Source organism: Rhinoderma darwinii, chromosome 1 (genome assembly GCF_050947455.1).
Source record: "Rhinoderma darwinii isolate aRhiDar2 chromosome 1, aRhiDar2.hap1, whole genome shotgun sequence".
NCBI classification, from domain to species: domain Eukaryota; kingdom Metazoa; phylum Chordata; class Amphibia; order Anura; family Rhinodermatidae; genus Rhinoderma; species Rhinoderma darwinii.
Genome location: NC_134687.1, coordinates 166,896,557 through 166,918,581, shown reverse-complemented (window position 1 = coordinate 166,918,581; position 22,025 = coordinate 166,896,557). Strand labels below are relative to the sequence as shown.

The 22,025-nt window shown below is 42.3% G+C and overlaps 1 protein-coding gene across 1 annotated transcript in view; it reads left to right on the top strand.

Annotated features, from left to right (window-relative positions):
* Positions 1–7,139: 7,139 nt before the first annotated feature.
* ARSJ (arylsulfatase family member J) overlaps positions 7,140–22,025 on the top strand; it is a 116,490-nt gene continuing 101,604 nt past the window's right edge. Inside the window, exon 1 of the mRNA XM_075849742.1 lies at positions 7,140–8,036. Within this exon, the coding sequence (XP_075705857.1) occupies positions 7,702–8,036 (335 nt within the window). The 5' untranslated portion in view covers positions 7,140–7,701. The remainder of the gene's footprint in view (positions 8,037–22,025) is intronic.

Below are 22,025 nucleotides of genomic sequence, written 5' to 3'. Positions count from 1 at the left end.
CAGGACGGGGGCGTGCAGACGGAGTCAAGGCAAACCCAGCAGCACAGGGTTGACGGCCTTGGACAGGACGAACAGGGAGATAAGTTCAGCATGAAGGGCTCCCACTTGGAGTTTCAACGGCCTGGTTACGGACACAACTGGATCAGGCAATGGCAGTCCATCCACCGAGGCAACGATCAACAGCCTTTCCAGTGGGATAGTAGGCAACTGAAGGAGATCCACAAGGTCCTGGCAGATGAAGTTGGCTGCAGAATCGGAGTCCAGATAGGCAGAGACCTGATGGGACCTCTCACCAGCAACGATAGTTACAGGAATGAATAGTTTGGAAGAGAGTTCTTGATTCAATGTGTTGACGTCCAAGTTTGTATCTCCAACCAAACCTAGGCGCTGGGGCTTTTGGGCTTGTGAGGACACAGACACACAACATGGCAAGCGAGACCGCAATATAAGCAAAGTCCAGAGGTGCGCCTGCGCTGTTTCTCCTGGACCGATAATTTTAGTCGGCCTACTTGCATCGGAACCTCAGGCAAAGCAATAGAAGCAGGCAAGAGGGGTTGCTGGAAGTTGGGCGCCAGTCTAGGATGCCGACGCTCCTGACGAACCTCGCAAGATCTCTCCCTCAGCCTTATGTCTACCCGAGTGGCAAGCAGAATCAAGTTGTCCAAGGCAGGAGGCAGATCTCAAGCGGCCAGTTCATCCTTGATCTCGGACGATAGGCCATGCCAATAGGATGCCACCAAGGCTTCATTGTTCCAGGATAGCTCTCCTGCCACAGTCCGGAACTGGATCGTATACTCGCCCATGGAGGTGTCCTCTTGGCGAAGGTTGAAGATGGCAGTGGCTGCCGATGAAACTCGACCAGGCTCCTCAAAAACAGTTTGGAATATTCGCACGAACCCCTGGAAATCTTGGGTCTCGGGTCCCTGACGTTCCCAGATAGGATTAGCCCATGCCAGTGCCTTGCCAGTCAGGAGGGATATGATGAATGCGATCTTGGCTCCATCCAATGGAAATGCTCGAGAGTGCAGGGTAAAATGAATGTGGCATTGGTTTAGAAACCCCCGACAAGCACTGGCGTCTCCATTTAACCGAGAGGGCAATGGCAGCGGGAAACGAGGATCCGGACAGGAGCTACCAGGAGGAGTAACAGGAGGATCGGCTTGGAGGACTTGCATAGAGGCAGGAATAGAAGCAACTAGCGTCCCTAGCTGCTGAGCCATAGAGTCGACTGCCACAAGGAGCTGATCCTGCCTAGCTCGGAGATCCAGCAGGTCCGCCTGCATGGCTTGGGAGGGTGCCAAACCCTTGAATTGACCAGTGGGGTCCATGGCCAGAGCGTACTGTCACGAGGCGAGGTGTGGACCCACTGGGCCGTACCGCGTAGCGGGATGGCAGCTGGCCAAACAGGTAAGTACAGAGTTCAATAGTTCAGCGAGGATACCTGAGGCAATCGTAGACAGTAGCGAGGCAGGCACGTCCAGGACCAGGCAGCGGAAGACGTCAAGAGAGGTGTAGCAAATCCAACAAGACTGTAGCACAGCACGGCAACAGCACAGCACGGCACTAGAACTGGGTAGCACGGAAACAGGATAAGGGATACAGGAACAAGGTACACTGGGAAACTGGAAGACACTGGGAGACCATTAGCACGACAAACTATGGGTAACAAACAACGCTCTGGAAAAGAGCAAGAGGGCAGAGCCCTTTTTATAGCCCAGGGCATCCTGGGCTAGATTGCAGACTTCCTGCAAAATGCGCGCACTGGCCCTTTAAGATGTGCGCCCGCCAGAGATAGTCTAGATGTCCGGAAGTGAGTGCGGCACCTCACAGGAGGACGACGCTGCAAGCAGGTAAGATGTCCATGGCCACGGCCGTCGAGGTTTAAGGCAGAACGACGGACCGTGGCCATAGACGTTACAATAGTAACACCTCTCTCTAGACCATGCACTCCCATTCTCAGGATTGGTAGGACTTGCACTAATCAAACTTATGGCTTATTTAGTACATATACCATGTAATTAATAAGAAACCCCCTAAATTCAATTTTTACAAGGAGAACTTCTTTAAGGAAGATACCCCTGTTTTTCTAAAACAAGAATGACAATTTCAAACATATAGGTATATGACTTCAATTACAACAATCATCTTGTAATTTACAGAAATTGGAAAATAACAAGAGTTTGGAAGAAACTAACGTAGATGAACTTCATGTATATTTTTATTGTTACCAAGCCAACAGATCTGTTAAGTTTTACAGAGCTTGAACTGGAATATTTTGGACAGTTTATCAAAAGTTTGTTCGTTGACAAGGCATTACAATAAGTAAAATGCCTGGCCGCAATTAGAGAACGCTACATACAAGTTTTCTTAATGTTATTGACTGTATAACAGAGTTTTTATTGTCAGTGTCTTCATTAATGAGAACATTATTTTTTTTATTATTCTTGAATGACTGTGCCAGTCTTCATCACATCACAGTATTATAGGCCTTTGCAGTAAATACTATTACCCTTGAGAAACCAAAAATCCAAAGGGAAAGATGACTACTCAGTGGTTACAGGAAAATATGCACTCATAGATTTTCCAATTCTTTGGCAAATTCAACGTCTAAATTAAAAAGTTCTTACATAACCAACAATCAAAACTAGTGGTTCCCAGAAACTTGTCCAAAAGTTTGTAAAAGGAAAAATATGCAAAATATATATATATATATATATATATATATATATATATATATATATATATATATATCAGACATAAACATGACTAGTTTCAAATGTAGTGAACAGTTTAATATCATAAAGATAGACACACAATATATGGTATATGGTTTCATGCTAAGCATTAAATGTAGTTTCTACAGATCTAAAGCCAGATGCACAAGACTGTCTCTCTGGAACAGAGGGAGCAGACGGAGGAAAGCACCAAGGTCTCCACAAAATAAGACACCAAAGTAAGATTTTAGGAACTGTGTACAAAAATAGAAATTTCAGTTTTTTCTTGGATATTCACTGTTGTATCATAATGTCTTTATTCAGTCAATACTCCAAAGACTAGTACTTGGAATGCTACAAAAAAACAAGGTGAAAATAGGTGAAGATCACAACTTAGACCAGAGCTTCACAGGTCCTTTTTGAAGTTAAAATGTACATAATGGTTCTGCTCTTCCCAAGACTGATTAAAATGCAATAAGAACAATAGTTATCATCATATGTACATATGTTAGTGCAATTTTTTTTATTAGTATGAGGGCATATAATCTGTGGACTAATACCTTGAGAAGAAACTGAACTGCTAAATTTTTGCTTAAACCAAAAGTCATTTCACATTCTCCGCCATATCTATATATGATAAAAAGAAATTCTATGCAGAATAAAATTCTACATTGTTTGGTAAAAGTTTCTGACCTACTTTTTCACACTAATTGGTTTTCCCTACTCTTTCAGCAAAACACTGGGGACATACAAATGGACAGGGGTGGGACTTCAGGATCATTGACAGTGTAGCAGAGATTGGAGGAGAAGCTAGGTAAGGGAATGGAGAAGGGATAGTAGAACAAACACTGGTTTTCATAGATGACAAAACAACCCCCAATAATGCCCACCTACTGTTTCAACTTCCTGTAATTATAACTTGGGAGACACTAGTCAATATGGCAAAAATAGAACATAGTTTATCTTATTGAAGTCTATCAGCAGCTACCTGGAGAATATTAATCTCATGATCCATTGAGTTATAGAGCAGTTATATACAGCGGGGGTTATAGGGATTGTCCAGATTGGACTACCCCTGTGCATATGCTCTATCAATGAGATGGTTTAGCTAAGGGTTTCAGTAGCAGCAGTAGAGTCAAGGTTGATCATTGGGGTACCTTGATTTAGAGAAGGGGTTGTCCAGCTGGGACTACACCTTCAATTAAAAAAGTATAATAAAAACACAGTATAAGTGGAGGCATGTATAAATAAATAAATAGATAAATAAGTTAATATCTAATAATTACTTTTCTATTGAAAATGTTATTGCATGTATAGTATTTATAGTATCTTTTATGCTTTTACAAGATGTTAACACAGTTTTTTTAGGCATGCTTTGTGTTAAAGGAATCTCTCTGGTTTATCTATGGAATTTCTAAGTTTATGGCTACAATTAGGAGACACACCAGCTGTTTCAGACCAGAGGGTTCTTATCTCCTAGCACAGCATGACATAAGAAGGGATATGGGAAATAAGATTTACAGAAAAGGGAGTTCAATATATAAATTAATAAATGAAACATTTGGGAAATGTTGCAACAATCAGTGAAACATGACCGAGTATTGTAAATACTACAAGCCTGCTCGATTCCCTCATTGAAATCTCACTCTAATGAAATGTTGGGAAATGTTGTTATTCCCAGCAATAAAGGACATCATATACAGTAAACTGGCCACGCACAGAAAATTCTTAAAGGGGATTTACACAGGACGATTATCGGGAAGATGAGCGTTCATATAACACTTGTTGCCGATAATGGCGCTGTGTAAACAGGGCAACGATCAGCAGATGAATGAGCAAATGCTCGATCATCTGCTGATGGTATCGTTTTAAAAAAGTTAAATATTATCATTGTCGGCAGCAAATCTCCCTGTGTAAACATGGAGACATGCTGCCGACATGATAATAATGTATGGGGACTAGTGATCGGAGTAACGACCACATCCATAGCTCCGTGTGACAGGAGCAAGTGCGCACCGATCATCGATGTCTCGTTGATCAGCGCTCGCTGCACCAGCCACTTATAGGCCGGTGTAAAAGGGCCTTTAGACAACAAGTGTTTTGGCTAACGATGTCCAATGTTCAGTTCTCCCAGTAACATTTTTAGGCTTAGGGAGATACACTGCCTGAAATCACAGGCACCGCTTATCTTGGGAGAAACAATAAAATAGTTCTGGAAAAATATGTCTACTTTATTTTTTTTGCGAACATAAGAAAATGTGCAAGGGTCTTGTAGCCCCCATAGTTATTAAATAACAGTGGATTACAACAAAAGTATTTAATGTGTATGGGCGGCTAAAGATGTAGCCAAGTTTATCTGGACTCTGATAACTTGCTGCAGCGTGATATCACACAACAAAAGCCATTGAAAAGCCAAAGTTAAAGTTTCTTGAAACTGTGTATTTAATGCTTTAAAAGGCAAGATAAAGATGGCTACATATGTATATATACATATACACACACACTCCTCAACACCAAGAAGCGCAAGCCGTAAGGTTATGCAAATCGAGGAAATAGCAGGTGTCACTAAAATATGCAAATGATCAAATTGTCAAGCACCTAGCTCCAATCTGTGGCATGTGGGAGGGCATAAAAGGCAGATTGAAAGCAAAGTTTTTTAGCCACATGAAACCTTAAAGAGGCTCTGTCACCAGATTTTGCAACCCCTATCTGCTATTGCAGCAGATAGGCGCTGCAATGTAGATTACAGTAACGTTTTTATTTTAAAAAAACGAGCATTTTTGGCCAAGTTATGACCATTTTTGTAGTTATGCAAATGAGGCTTGCAAAAGTCCAAGTGGGTGTGTTTAAAAGTACAAGTCCAAGTGGGTGTGTATTATGTGCGTACATCGGGGCGTTTTTAATACTTTCACTAGCTGGGCGCTCTGATGAGAAGTAACATCCTCTTCTCTTCAGAACGCCCAGCTTGTGACAGTGCAGATCTGTGACGTCACTCACAGGTCCTGCATCGTGACGGCCACATCGGCACCAGAGGCTACAGTTGATTCTGCAGCAGCATCAGCGTTTGCAGGTAAGTCGATCTTACCTGCAAACGCTGATGCTGCTGCAGAATCAACTGTAGCCTCTGGTGCCGATGTGGCCGTCACGATGCAGGACCTGTGAGTGACGTCACAGATCTGCACTGTCACAAGCTGGGCGTTCTGAAGAGAAGAGGATGTTACTTCTCATCAGAGCGCCCAGCTAGTGAAAGTATTAAAAACGCCCCGATGTACGCACATAATACACACCCACTTGGACTTGTACTTTTAAACACACCCACTTGGACTTTTGCAAGCCTCATTTGCATAATTACAAAAATGGTCATAACTTGGCCAAAAATGCTCGTTTTTTAAAAATAAAAACGTTACTGTAATCTACATTGCAGCGCCTATCTGCTGCAATAGCAGATAGGGGTTGCAAAATCTGGTGACAGAGCCTCTTTAAAAATCGGATTAAGTGGTGAGGGATGATTGTGCGATGCCTCCTGTTCTTTGATGTGCCCGTTATCGCCACTTGTTACAAACTGAGAGGAACAGAATCCTTGAGACACCTTGGTTTATCACTATAGCAGATCACTACGCGCCTAGCCCGAGATGTCAGCACGTTCAACGTTGCGTATCCCGGAGGTTAGGAGAACAACAACAAACAGGAATGACAGCAAGAGGTGTGCGGGAATGTCAACAATAAATTATTTTCTCAACGATTTTTTTCAATTACTGTTGATTTTTTTCACACTAAGCAATTACCATTATGATTGTATTCAATTAACATATCAAGTGCCTATTTATTCAGCACCAGGTACAGGTCATCTATATGTTTTTAGGTCTGTCTGTTAAAGTTTATGAGCACATTGGTATATACGTCAGGAAGTTTTTTTCAGCATATAAGGCAAATGTTGGTAATACCCCATTAATAATAATAATAATAATAATAATAATAATAATAGTAATATTAATAATAATAAAAATTATATTAATAATTATATTTATAACATTTTAAATACTTATTTATAGTATTATATTTTATTAACAACAATGCGGGACAGAATTAATAAGTATCTAAAGCAGACCATATACTTTTTTTTTAACACTATACACTCCAAAAGGATCTTATATAATTTTTCTTAGATCCTATGATTATGATTAGAATTATTTATGTGTTTTTTTACAATAATTCCCTTTGGTTGCAAACTATCAAATTGCTACAATGAATTGTTTAGTTACTGGGACATTTTGTAAAAATCCTGTGCTGAACACTCCACAGATGCCTTTTGTCCTCAGCAAATAGATAGACTGTAGTGTAGTTCTCATACAGAGACCTCCCTATGCAGCAGGAAGGGGAGCAAGTTCCCCTGACACCTCAGTCATTCAGCACTTCCAAGGGAGGAGAGGACTGAAGAGAGGAGGTGACTGGCTGCAGGACTGATATCCACCATAAGTTTCTAAAACTTTCTATACCCTCACCCTCTCACCAGAGACTTCTTCTTCTCCTTTGGCATCATGCAGTAAATGAGTTCAGTCTGTGGAGAGGACAGAATGAACTGTATGCTTTATTAGATGAAGGGGTCCTGATGGGGGCTATCCTGGGGTGATCTCCCCAGCAGCACAGGTTACTGGACTGGGATAGGCAGGAAGAATAGGACATGCTGCATGTGTGACCGCTTTGGGGGCATTGCCAAAAACTCCCAGATGCTCCGAGCTCATTCTTCTCTAAAGCAGAGCAGCTGGGAAGTGTAAAGAAAGCGGACTCCTTCCACTGCTATGTGTCTGAGGAGAAAGCTGTCCATGTGGAGCTGCGGGGCTGGAGAAGTGTCCGAAGTGCAGGGAGCTGGCTGAGTGACTCACCTAAACTGGGGTGGGGGTGGGGTGAGAAGTCCACCAGATGGACAGCCGCACACTGACCCCTGGACAGCACCAGTATGCTGGACTGACCGCTGGTATATCGCTGCATGGGGCAGGGGGGCTGTATTACAATGTTGGGGGCACTGGCTGCTGCCTTCTCTATGGTGAGTATCATGACCTTTGGATACCTGTCCTGGGACAAAGGGAACCCAAGCTTAGAAGAAAGGGAGACCGTGCACCTAAATGTGGATGAGCAAGTTGGACACCAGCCCCATATCATATTTATTCTGGCAGATGATCAAGGATACAGAGATATTGGGTACCATGGCTCTGAGATCAGGACACCTACACTGGATAAACTAGCATCTGAAGGAGTCAAACTGGAGAACTACTATGTACAGCCCATCTGCTCACCATCAAGGAGTCAGTTCATCACTGGGAGGTAAGTGCAGAAATCGGTGACAACCCCTAGCACCACTGCAGACTTTTCAGCCTTCCTCTCCCTAGCAGTACACTGTACAGGTAAGTAACCAGCTTGTATCCAGCTGCTGTAGAACTACAAGTCCCAATATACCTATGTGGCATTTACCAGGCTGGTTATCCTGGGATTTGTAGTTAAACAGGACACAAAGTGCCACAAATTGCCTATAGACATTTTTCACAAGACTGTTATCATGCAATTGTGCCATGCTTTTGGCAAACTGAGAGGTTGTTAACAATAATTCAGTGTTAGACCCCCTAAAGGCTATGTACACCTTTGAAATCGTTTTTTCTCTTTTCTTTTTTTTTTAAATAAAATTGTCTATCTCCGTGTTTGGTGCAACTTTCTAAATACCTTTTATTAAAAAATATTTTTACTTTCTGAGATACAGCTGCTTTTCATTCTGTATACAGAGTAGCTGTATCTAGCGCTGAATCCTGTATCCGTCAGGACTGACGGGTTCAGTGTCACCGGGTCACGCAGGATCGACCTGTAATCTATTACATTTCCGTTCATAACTGTCACAGGCACGCAGGACCCGCTGTCACTGAACCCGTCAGTGCCGCTGACCTGTCGGATGCAGGATTCAGCGATAGATTCATTTTAATACCAATAAAAGAGAATGGATGATTTGTATGTCATATGATCCTTTCTTCTAAGAATACTAAAAATAATGGACAGAACCAGACATATGTTATCTTTCCAATGAACTATTTTACAACACTGGATATAAGATATCTTTGTATTGCTTTGAATGTTGAAGATAATCTCTTAGGCCTCATGCACACGACCGTATTTTTTCCCTCCCGTAAATACTGGCCGTAAATACGGGTCCGTTGTCACCTGTATTCCACCCGTATTTACAGACCCGTAAAGGGTCACATGATCGCTCAGACGCTATTTTCTCTGCTTCTCTTTATTCAAAAATTGAAATCCCCTGACGTCGCCTAGCAACGCTCCCGTAATTACGGGTGCACACACGTAGCCATCCGTAATTACGAGAGCCCCATAGACTCCTATGGGCCTTCCCGTTCCGTAATTACGGCCTGAAATAGGACATGTTCTATATTTTTCAACGTCTCAGGCACCTTCCCGTACGCAAACGGGAAGGTACCCATGGCCAATAGAAGTCTATGGGCCCGTAATTACGGGCGTTTTTACGGTCGTGTGCATGGGGCCTTACAGGGATATATTGCATAAAAAGTATAATTTTACTAAAAAAGAAAAAAAACTGTTTTCTATCGGCAAAAGTGGCTCAAATTCTGGACATGCGCTAAATGTAGAACATTAGGATATATATAAGAATTTGGTACTATATTTTGGAGTATTGTGGAAATGATATCACTTATGCAGCATTTTGCTGCTATAGGAATATTCTTCTAGACTGTACAATTGTATTGGCCCTGAGTAGGCTTGCGTTTGGTGTATTAAATGTGGCACGCATTTATAAATTTTATGAATGTCTTTAACAAATTAGACCACACCCCCCAAAACAAAACAACACGTCAACCAAATGCTTTATCACTTCAGGACACGCAAAATAAAACCGAATAATTGTTTTTTTTATAAGTGTGCCCTATTGTCTCTACTGCCAGTCCCCTCCCCAAGACACCAACAAAATAAAAACAAAGAAACCAAAAAATGCTCTTTATCTAATACTCTATTCTACATTTCCACAGCTATCATTCTCTAAATAATGCAAAAGGAAATGCTGGTGGTGGATAGACAATACTCATTGAATGATTTAAACAATGGCGGATCATCATTGGGCGCGAATTGCGGCAAATACCTCGACAAAACAGCATTGTGTATATTATGTAGAGGACCTGCAGACATAAAGGTCAGATGACCTTATGTCTGCAGTTTTTGTTACTGATTAGAGACCTGATGGTCACATGACCGCAGCTCCTAGAACAGCAGCAAGAGAGGAGACCTTGAGGTAAGCTGCGATCATGGATTTGTTTAAGGAGTCTGGGGTCTGTGTTTAGGTGTCTGTATTTAGGTGGTCTGGGGTCTGTATTTAGGGGGTCTGGTCTGGGGTCTGTATTAGTTTACTGAATCAGGTCTGGGGTCTTTATTTGGGGTTCTGGTCTGGGGTCTATTAGTCTATGGGATCTGTATTTAGGGGGACTGGTCTGGGGTCTGTATTAGTTTAGTGGGTCTGGTCTGGGGTCTGTATTAGTTTAGGGAGTCAGGTCTGGGGTCTGTAGTCAGGGGACTGGGGTCTGTATTAGTTTATGGGGTCTGTATTTAGGGGTCTGGTCCGAGGTCTGTACTTAGGGTCCTTGTTCTGGGGTCTGTGTTTAAGGTGCTTGTACTGGGGTCTGTATTTATTTAGGGTGCTTGTTCTGGGGTCTGGATTTGTTTAGGGGGGTCTGGTCTGGGGACTGCAATAGTTCAGAAGGTCTGGGGTCTATATGTATTCTAATTTATTAGTCTGAATAAAATAGGTTGTCCGGGCACATCGATAGGTCATAAGCATAAAAAAACGGTCTGTGCCCAGACAACCCCTTTAATGTATGGTCCTGGGCCTTGGTGTCTGAATTTGTGTGTTTCTATAGGGGTTGGAAATGGCTGCAGAAGTGATGGGCAAAGATGTCTCATCAGGAGAAGTCGCCATACCGGTCTGTGTCAGATGTAGAAGAAAAGAGAATGACTCCCATTGGAGAAGACATCACTTGTGAGTCACTGGATCTATAGAGGACCTATCCACTCTCTTGACATGTCTGTTGTAGGAAATCCTTGTATTCCACATAAAGTCTTTGCGTACCCAGAACTAATAGACAAGTGCGTGTTACCATTCCCATTGTCAAGAGGATGTGTCCCTACACAGTGTGATACAGTCAGCGATGGTTGGAGACTGTCAGTATGTAGGGACACAGCCCTTTGACAAGAGGAATCATAACACCCATTTGTCAATGCTCTCACAGAAAGGTGATGTTCACTATAGACACTGCAGAGCAGCGGTGGGGAAGAGGGGTCCAAGTTTGTGGAACAGCCCAGGGCCTATGGTCTACTTAATTCGCGACTGGATTTAAAGGGTGAATTTATGGCATATCCAACTACCAGGACCCACTTATCTACAGAATGGAGGAGTTGCAGCACATATTTAAGTGCTGCAGCTCCTTCACAGTGAATAAGGCTGTTTTAGAGATCCCTGTACAGTGTGTGATCGGGAGCGCCGATGTGCAGGAGAAATGCTGAAAATACCTTGGTCCCTTCGTTCTTGGGATCGGCAGAGGTCAGACGCCCACCAATCATAATGTTATGGCATATCTTAGCGATATGCCGTAGAATTCTAACATGGGAATGCCACTTTAAATACAATGGAAAATTCAGTTTTTTTACCAGTTTCTCTTTAAGGGTATGTTCACACAGAGTACTTTGGCACTGTTTTTGACACGTAAACTGCGTCAAAAAACGCCCGAAAACACATCGAAGGAGTTTTTTTCCCGCAAGCAGAAAAAACGCTCTCGGGAAAAAGTTGCGTCATGCTCTTTCTGCAGGCGTTTCAGTCTCTGAACTCCCAGTGACATCAATGGGAAGCAGAGAAAGCGTTTTTCCCTGCATTTATTGTCCATGGCTGAAAAACGCCGCAAAATAATGCGGGCGAGGAGTATAGGCAGGTCAAAATCTGCCTCAAAATTCCTGATGGAATTTTGAAATTGATTTTTCGGCCTGCAAAAACCTCTGTGTGAACAGGGTCTTAATGTGTTGCTTTTTTTGGCTTCTGTAGAGCCATGTAACATTTGGAGAGCACCACTGTATTATCCCTTCTAATTGAAAGCAATTTCGCATGGTTTATTTATTCTTATTGTACTTTGGAGCAGAACTTTGTCATCACATCAGTTTTTCTTTTCCTCCCAGAGAATAAAGTTTGCAGAACTGAGCTAGACTCTGATTCACCGCTAGATCCCTGCACTTCTGAAAAGGAAACTCTTGCTGCTCAGTATGGTACATGATGAGATCATTAGCTTTTAGGTAACTCAGGGCAATAAATTACATCTAGTGTCTAGCAATCTGCAGAAATGTCTAAGAGCCAGGGAAGGTTTGACATGAAGTAGACGAATGTCAAGAGCTTTAATACGTTTTCCGCTGCAACTCAGCTTCAAGTGCAAAGTATATAGTGTTTTTTGTGGTAATATACTAATATAAATACATTATCCACAATAGTTAACCACATAGGAGACTTCCAGTTCAGCTTTCTTATATAAATGCAGGGGCTACACAAAAGCCTTGCCTGGTGTTATTTGATCCAGATGGCAATAACAGGCACGCTTTAAAGAGCATTAATAAAAGAGAAGGACTGCAGCACAAAATACGTTGTGATGTCATATACGTATTTCCAGTAGTGTACATAGAAGAGAAGGGGCCCCATAGAAAAGATCAAAATATGCCTCCCATTAGGCCGGATTCACACGAGCGTGTGCGTTTTGCGCGCGCAAAAGTTCAGTGTGGCATCTGTATATGGTGTGTGGCTGCGTGATTTTCGCGCAGCCTCCATCATTTTGACACTCTGTTTTTATGTTACGAAACAGTAAAGAAGGAGGGGCTTTTATGTTTCCCTTCACTTCTTTAACAACTGTAGCGCGAATCACGCGCGTCACCTGGAAGTGCTTCCGTGTGCCGTGCCCGATTTGCACGCACCCATTGACTTCAATGGGTGCGTGCTGCACGAATCACGGGCAAGCATAGGACATGTCGTGAGTTTTACGCAGCGGACACACGCTGCGTGAAAATCACTGACAGTCTGAACGTCCCCATAGCCTAACATAGGTCCGTGCGACACGCGCGTATCACGGACGTAATATACGTTCATGTGAATAAGGCCTAATGGTGCTGTTTTCTGCCATCCAGGATAGAAGAGTCCACTGTTTGTTTCCTCCTCTAAGTACTTTACATCACCCTTGGGCCTATTCACCACCCTTTGTTTGCAAACAATGCTGTTTCTCTGGGGGGATTCCCGCACAGGTTTTCACCAGCTAGTAGCAAAGAGAATGGAACCAACCAAGGCTGAGCCACCTGTTAACAAGGACCCTAATGGGAGTCGCATGGTCTACCTCTATGGTATATACGTCCTCAAATATTTCTCATGTACGCAAGAAATAGTATGGACTTGTTGACCATAATGGCAGAGATAATGCCAGAGATACAAAATATTGCATCCGGTTGTTGGCATAGCATTTGGGATTACAAGGAGAAATGCTGCACTAACACAAACAGACGGACGGAACAATAATAAAAATGTAACATAAAAAAATTGCGGTAATAGTCTGGTTGGGAATGGCTGCAATACTTGAACCAGGACTCCACAAACATATCTTCATCGGGCAAGCATGCACAATCTGAGTGTGCTATTCATGCACTACATTAGTTGATGTGTCAAGTCATTGAGAAGTTTGAGCTCTCCAATGGGAAGCCTCAGCAGGTCCCTGGAGGGACATTAGTGGAAATCTGAATCTTTTTCCTAAACACTACTTGGTTAGAAGTATATAAACCCAGGACCATTCTGGCCTTTTAGGTTCTTGAATTATTTGATCTAAATAGATATATTGTTATTGAAAAAAAGAAATGCAGTTAAAGAAAAAATAGGGGCCGCTCTGCCATGTATCAATATGGCTGCGGTTGCCTCAGGTAGTGTAGTACACGCGCGCGTATCGAATAGACATGCGCATCACAGGAAAGATGGATGTTTGATGTATTCATCGAGCGTGCGGGTCATGGTTACCTGGTTACGATGGGAATCATTGCAACATGTGCATAGACAGTGCGCGCAGTTGTAATTACTAGACACCGAGGACGGCATGGTCATACGAGGCAGTGTCCAGCTGGGAAGGTTATTAATATGAAACACATGTTTACTGTCATGATGTAATAAATTAATTACATATACAAGATGTATTATCACTGGCACTGTATATGTTTTAAATCATTTTTTATTTGCACTTGACACTTTATATAATCATTGATCTGTGGTTATTTTTGAATATATGGGATATTGGATTAATTCCATCTTAACACTAATATTTTATTAAATTATCATGATCATGTAATTAAATGTCATGCTGTATTTAAACCTGCTACACACATTGATTGTCATGCTTGAGAAAGGCCCATGGGGGCTGAAACGTTGCACTGTCGTATGGGTGAATAAAACCTTTTTTAACGGAATTTCGTGGAGTGCTGCCTATTCCTTTGGAAATACAAATGTGGGACTGGAGTCTGAGGTCCTAAGGCTTGTGCACACACAATTACATTTATTGTAATATTAGACAGACAGATGAACATAGTTTTAGCCTCAGGACACAAAAGAATCAAGCTACGTTTTGGGAAATAAGGGTAATAACTAATATTTCAGCAATAACAACCTGGTTGTCACTTCTGCGACAATTTAGGAGTAAAGGATGTATCAATGTATAACTGGGCTGATTTATCATTTAGGAGTATGGAAAAGCTAGATGACAACCAATGTGCGAGCTTTTATATTGGACAGATTTTTATTCAATTAAATATTTTTTGTTCCTTCTTATCATGTTTATGTCAATGTAGTAAAATGGCCAATAGAAGTTTTTTTTATCAGCCTAAATGAAGACTCATAATTGGCTGTGACATATTTGTAACCCAGCCCACAATGCAAACTACTTGATGATACTACTGTTATTCCAGAATCAGAGAAGACCAAGTTCAGATCAGATAGTCATAACAGCCCTCAACTATTTTAATAAAAGTAGATCTGAGAAGTAGACTAAGGCATACCTCCCAACCGTCCCGGATCCAGCGGGACAGTCCCGGTTTCTCACCGCTGTCCCGCCGGTCTGCAAAATGTTACGCTGCGTGCTGCATCCAAACAGCTGATCGCTGCTGACAGGCGCCCTGCATGCCAGACGTCTGCAGCAGCGATCAGAAGAAGGCAGGAGTCTTGCGGCGGTGTTCTCACTGGGATCGATGCCGGCCCGTGAGTGCACCAGTCCAGTCATCTGACCTCACTGGTCAGGTGACTGGATTGGTTCACTCTCGGGCCTGCATCGACACCAGTGAGAACGCCGCTGCAAGACTTTTGCCTTCTTCTGATGGTGAGTGAGTGACTACAGGAGAAGTGAGTGACTACGCTGTCCATATACACCACGTTCCAAGTTATTATGCAAATGTTATTTTTCGCTGATTTTCCTAAATAGTCGATGCAAATGACAGTCAGTATAATCTTCAAGCCATCAACCGTTGGAGTATAATGCTAATTTTATTGAACAAATCTCCTAATGATAACAGATTTTTTTTTAGAAGTAAAAAACTCTAAATGCACTGATTCTAATTATTATGCACAACAGAGATCAAAACATTTTAAAGGTTGTAAAGAGAACTAAAATGGTAATTTGTTGAATTTGCAGCATCTGGAGGTCATATTTACAGAAATCAAAAGCACTTTCAATAAAAAAAAAACTTAGCAGGCCAAGTTACATGTTAATATAGGACCCTTTCTTTGATATCACCTTCACAATTCTTGCATCCATTGAATTTGTGAGTATTTGGACAGTTTCTGCTTGAATATCTTTGCAGGATGTCAGAATAGCCTGCCAGAGCTTCTGTTTTGATGTGAACTGCCTCCCACCCTCATAGATATTTTGCTTGAGGATTCTCCAAAGGTTCTCTATAGGGTTGAGGTCAGGGGAACATGGGGGCCACACCATGAGTTTCTCTCCTTTTATGCCCATAGCAGCCAATTACACAGAGTTATTCTTTGCAGCATGAGATGGTGCATTGTCATGCATGAAGATAATTTTGCTACAGAAGGCACGGTTCTTCTTTTTGTACCACGGAAGAAAGTGGTCAGTCATAAACTCTACGTACTTTGCAGAGGTCATTTTCACACCGTCAGGGACCCTAAAGGGGCCTACCAGCTCTCTCCCCATGATTCCAGCCCAAAACATGACTCCGCCACCTCCTTGCTGACGTCGCAGCCTTGTTGGGACATGGTGGCCATTCACCAACCATCCACTACTCCATCCATCTGGACCATCCAGGGTTGCACGGCACTCATCAGTAAACAACACGGTTTGAAAATTAGTCTTCATATATTTCTGAGCCCACTGCAACCGTTTCTGCTTGTGAGCATTGTTTAGGGGTGGCCGAATAATAGCTTTATGCACACTTGCAAACCTGTGGAGGATCCTACACCTTGAGGTTCGCGGGACTCCAGATGCACCAGCGGCTTCAAATACCTGTTTGCTGCTTTGCAATGGCATTTTAGCAGCTGCTCTCCTAATCCTATTAATTTGTCTGGCAGAAACCTTCCTCATTATGCCTTTATCTGAACGAACCCGTCTGTGCTCTGAATCAGCCACAAATCTTTTCACAGTACGATGATCACGCTTAAGTTTTCTTGAAATATCCAATGTTTTCATACCTTGTCCAAGGTATTGCACTATTTCACGCTTTTCGGCAGCAGAGAGATCCTTTTTCTTTCCCATATTGATTGAATCCTGTGGCCTGCTTAATAATGTGGAACGTCCTTCTTAAGTAGTTTTCCTTTGATTGGGCACACCTGGCAAACTAATCACAGGTGTCTGAGATTGATTACAATGATCCAAAGAGCCCTAAGACACAATACCATCCATGAGTTTAATTGAAAAACTAATAATTAAATGTTTATGACACTTAAATCCAATGTGCATAATAATTTGGAACACAGTGTATGGACACAGCGACGTCACTCACTTCTGAAGCGGAATCCCCCACCCTGTGGCCGGGAATTCCGCTACAGGAGAAGTGAGTGACTACACTGTCCATATATGGACACAGTGACGTCACTCACTTGTGAAGCGGAATCCCCGACCCTGTGGCTGGGTACTCCGCTACAGGAGAAGTGAGTGACTACACTGTCCATATATGGACACAGTGACGTCACTCACTTCTAAAGCGGAATCCCCGACCCTGTGGCCGGGGATTCCTCTCCAGGAGAAGTCAGTGACTACACTGTCCATATATGGACATTGAAGTCAGTGACTTCTCCTGGAAGGGGGGGATGGGTGCAACCTACAGGGGGCTGGGTGGCATTACCTACAGGGGGCTGGGTGGCATTACCTACAGGGGGCTGGGTGGCATTACCTACAGGGGGCTGGGTGGCATTACCTGCAGGGGGCTGGGTGGAATTACCTACAGGGGGCTGGGTGGCATTACCGACAGGGGGCTGTGTGGCATTACTTACCAGGGTGGCTGTGGCATTATCTACAGAGGGCTGTGTGTGGCAACAAATTTAAATGAAATTCATCATTTGATGTGTTTATGCGGGGTTTTGGGCGTGGTTAGGGGGCGTGGCTTTAAAATGTCCCTCTTTTTCGAATTCAAAAGTTGGGAGGTATGGACTAAGGCCCCATGCACATGACCGTGTTCGGTCAGTGATATACAGTCCGCATGTCGGCCGCATTGCCCAGACCGAACACAGTGCAGGGAGCCGGGCTCCTAGCATCATAGTTATGTACGATGCTAGGAGTCACTGCCTCTAAATTTTTTAGGATATGTTTATTCAGAATCCTGACACTTCTGAATCTTTTCTGTGAGATTCCAGCAAGGCAAGCGTAATCTCGTTTGAAATGACAGGTTACATCGTAATCTCGCGAGATTACGCTTGCATTGCTGGGATCTCACAGAGACGCTACAGACATGTCAGGATTCTGAATAAACTTCACGTCCAGGCTGGTAGTGATGTATATTCATTATCAGGACACTGCAGTAATGTTAGTGTTTGTGTATGTAGCTGCACATAACGATATAACTATATCGCTAGTGCAGTGTAAATGAATGGAGAGAAGTGCATGACGCTGATTGGTCAGCGTCATACACTCCTCTGTACAACGCCCACTTGGTCTAACGTAAAAACACGCCCATTTGGGCATTAAGAAACTCATTAGCATAAAGCTAAAAATCGCTCATAAAGTGGTTTAAAATAGATCGTTTTTCGAAATAAAAAGCATTACTTTCACCTACATTACAGCGCCGATCTCCTTATATAGATCAGGAACACAGTGTTGAGAAAAGGTATGGAAAAAAACAATTCACAAAGCGGCAAACGATCACCCGTCACTGGCGGAATATGTAATACAGACATAGCTGCAGCCAAGCAGCTGACAAAAAAATCCAACATGACCGATCACTTTTTTGGCAGCCATCGGTTGACCGTCGCCCATCACGAACAAAAGTTTGTATGACATTGTAATACGATGATCACCAAAATGGTCAAAATCAGCCATTTTGGACAACTTTTATTTTGTGTAGGGCCAGCTAAAGTAACTGGAGATTTTTCAGTTTCTAAATCCTATATGTACAAAGTATAACGTTTATATTAATGTCATATGCAATACAGTGGACGCACCAAGAAAAAGTGCTATTTCTATAGTCAGATTCCATGTCTCATTCTTTCAGTGCATGTTAGAAAGGCAGATCTCTGCTTGCTATGGGAAACAATTACACTTGTTATGTAAGCCAGTTTTCATACATGAGGTCCAGCTAGTACTATTACAAAAAACTACGATTTCCATGTACTTTAATTGTCATATTTTCCAGCTTGATGTCAGCTTTGATTCAGTCCGACAAAATTACATATTGCCTGCTAGACAACTTTGACAGCCATGACATCTATATGGAAAATGTAGATACTAGAAAAAGGTATTTATTTTAATTAAAATTCATTCTTAGGCCCTGTTCACATTGAGTTTTTTTTGCAGGCAGAAAAATTTGACATAATTTTAAGGCAGATTTTGACCTACCTGCACTCTCTCTGCCACATCTTTTGCTGCGTTTTTCAGCCGCAGCCATTGAGCGCCGCGGGTGAACAACGTAGTGAAAACCGCTTTCTATGCCTTCCATTGATGTCAATGGGAGGTCAGAGGCGGAATTGCCTGAAGAAAGGTCATGACTCATCTTTTTCCCGCGAGAACGTTTTTTTCTGCTTGTGGGAAAAAAACGTCTCCGCCTCCCATTGAAATCTATGGGAGGAGATTTTGGCCACTTTTTCCAACTCGGTTTTCGCATCAAGAACCAAACCAAAAAACTCTGTGTGAACTAGGCCTTATAGTAAACCTCCACTTCTGAAATAAAGGTCTTTGGTAGTATATCTTTATTACTAAAATGTCTTAATGTACTTACTTGTTGCCTCTTTTAGAACATCCCTATAGGATGTATCTACACATCCTGGTACATAACATAAAACTGGTCTTATTCCCACAGCAACCAATCACTGTGCAGTTTTTCTCTTAGACTATTCTAATAAATGAGGCCTACATTGGGGCAGATTCATCAATGAATCTATGTTAGTTTTCTTTCGCCTGTGCGCCACTTTTACCGAGACCAATATGTCACAAAAAGCAGGTGGGGCTTCAGAGTTGCACCAGGCTTGACTAATTTATTAACATTGCTTGGAAACTTTTCTACTTAATGCCAGATCCGACATTGTTTTAGTCTATGCCAGATTTGTCGACAGGAAATGCGCCCATGTTGATGAACCTGTTGCACATCGGGTAAACATTGGCGCACCTCTCACACAGTCCACCAGTATTAATAAATCTCTCCCAATGTTTTTAAGTTCTGGACTATAAACTACTGCAGATTTACACATATGTAACCACTGATCAAGAAGCAATTCTTAGAGTTGTTATTTAATATCACGCATCTCTTTTTCCCTAATCCAGTACATAAAGGCTTTTGTCTCACTCTCTTTTGTTTCCAGCTTCAGCCCACAGAGTTGAAACGCTATCCTGAACCCTTTCAGACCCTTATTTTGGTAAAATTTCAAGACTTGGGGGATCAAACTGATATCCCCTTGATCTCCAGAATCCTGAACGCCAAGTTGTTTAATACTAGAATAATTCTACATCCTATTGACAATCGACTTCCATTAACTGTTCAGTTCTTGAACGTCCCTTGCCTTCATTTATCTCCACATATTAGGAAATTTGACATATTTCAAATAATCACAATTATACGGATCACTGCTTCCCACAGGACCAATGTAAACACTACCCATTGATCTGATTGGCTACATTATATAACAAAATCTATACAGATAAAATAAGTTAGTTCATGTACCCTAAAATGGGAAATTACAATCATAATTTAGTTCAATTTGCCATATAATATAACTTAGTCTCAGCAATTACTTATTTTTAATACAAAAGAAATATCAACAACCTTTAATGGAGATTAAAATGGAAAATGAGAAAGAAAAAGATCCCTTGCCAAAGATATGTTTTTCTTTCCCTTTGAATAATAAAAACTTTAGTCAAAAGCTTTAGTTAATAGGAAATTAAAACTTGCATTATGTCCTTGTATGGTTCGACAAGTATCACTGTACCACCCTATACTTTCCCTTTAAGATCTATGATGTTAGCCAAAAAAGGACTGAATGTTCACTACACACAGAAGCCTGCCAGGAAATTGTAACAGACTGTCCTCATAGTCCCCAGTGTCAAGCCAGAAGTAATGCTGTTGTGTGGTCTGATATTTTGGCACCTGTTCTGCTATTTGTCAAAGGTCTGACTACTTAGATTCCAAAGATGTAACTTGCTTTTTCGTCTACAAACTCCAACAAGCTGCTCAGGATTTGAAGATTAACGACTTAATTTTGACATTGAATTTCATACCAATTTTTGCAAAAAAAGAAAAAATGCTGGTGGCAAATGCGCGACGCCAGGCTGCAACTTTGATCTCTGATCCTGGCCTAAAGGCAATTTCCAAAATACATATAGCTTAAAATGAAAAGTTTTGATTATTGACATTATATATTGCAATAATATTTCTGTACTTTACTCAAGTACAGCGGTCTCTAACCTGTGTCCCCCCCCCCCCAGCTGTTGCAAAACCTTTAACTACGAGTAGTTTGGCAACTGCTGAAGATTGCTGCTCCAGTGCACACTGGGGGTATCTTTATCACACAACATTCCATCCAAATGCCTGAATAATTTCTAATTCTATAATTTATCCAACAGCTCCACCATCTTTTGGGCTTACTAACAACACTTAAAGGGCTTTGCCCAAGATTGAAGCGTATTACCTTTCCACAGGATAGGTGATAAGTGTCCCCCACTGATCATGAGAAAGGGGTTTCCTGTGTCCCCTGTTTGAAAGGAGCGGCGGTCGAGCATGTGCTTTAGCTCCATTCAACTCTACGGGACTGCTGAAGTTAGCGGAGTGCTGCACTCGGCTATCTTCAGCAGTCCCATAGACTTTGGATGGAGTGGAAGCATGCATGCTCAGCCTCTGCGCCGTACAAACGGGGTATACTGGGAACTCCGTTGTGATCGGTGGGGGCAGGGGCGGACATACAGCCAGTGTAGCTGATTCGGCTGCACAGGGGCCCGGAGAAGTGAATTGCAGTTACGGAAGCACCTTTCTATGAGAGCATTGACAAATTGGAGATACGATTCCTCTTGTCAAAGGGTTGTGTCCCTACATACTGACAGTCTCCAACCATCGCTAATATCACACTGTGTAGGGACACATCCTCTTGACAATGGGAATGGTAACATGCATTTGTCTATTAGTCCTGGGTACGCAAAGACTTTATGTGGAATACAAGGATTTACTACAACAGACATGTCAGGAGAGCGGACAGATTCTCTATAGATCTAGTGACTCACGTGACGTCTTCTCTGATGGGAGTCGTTCTCTTTTCTTCTACATCTGACAAAGACCACTATGGTGACTTCTCCTGATGAGACATATTTGCTCCTCGCTTCTGCAGCCATTTTTAGCCTCCAAGGCCCAGAAACATACATTAAAGGGGTTGTCTGGGCACGGACCGGTGTTTCATACTGGTGACCTATCAATGTGCCCGGACAACCCCTTTTACTAAGACTAATAAATTAGAATACATACAGACCCCAGACATTCTAAACTATTGCAGTCCCCAGACCAGACCCCTCTAAACAAATACAGACCCCAGAACAAGCACCCTAAATA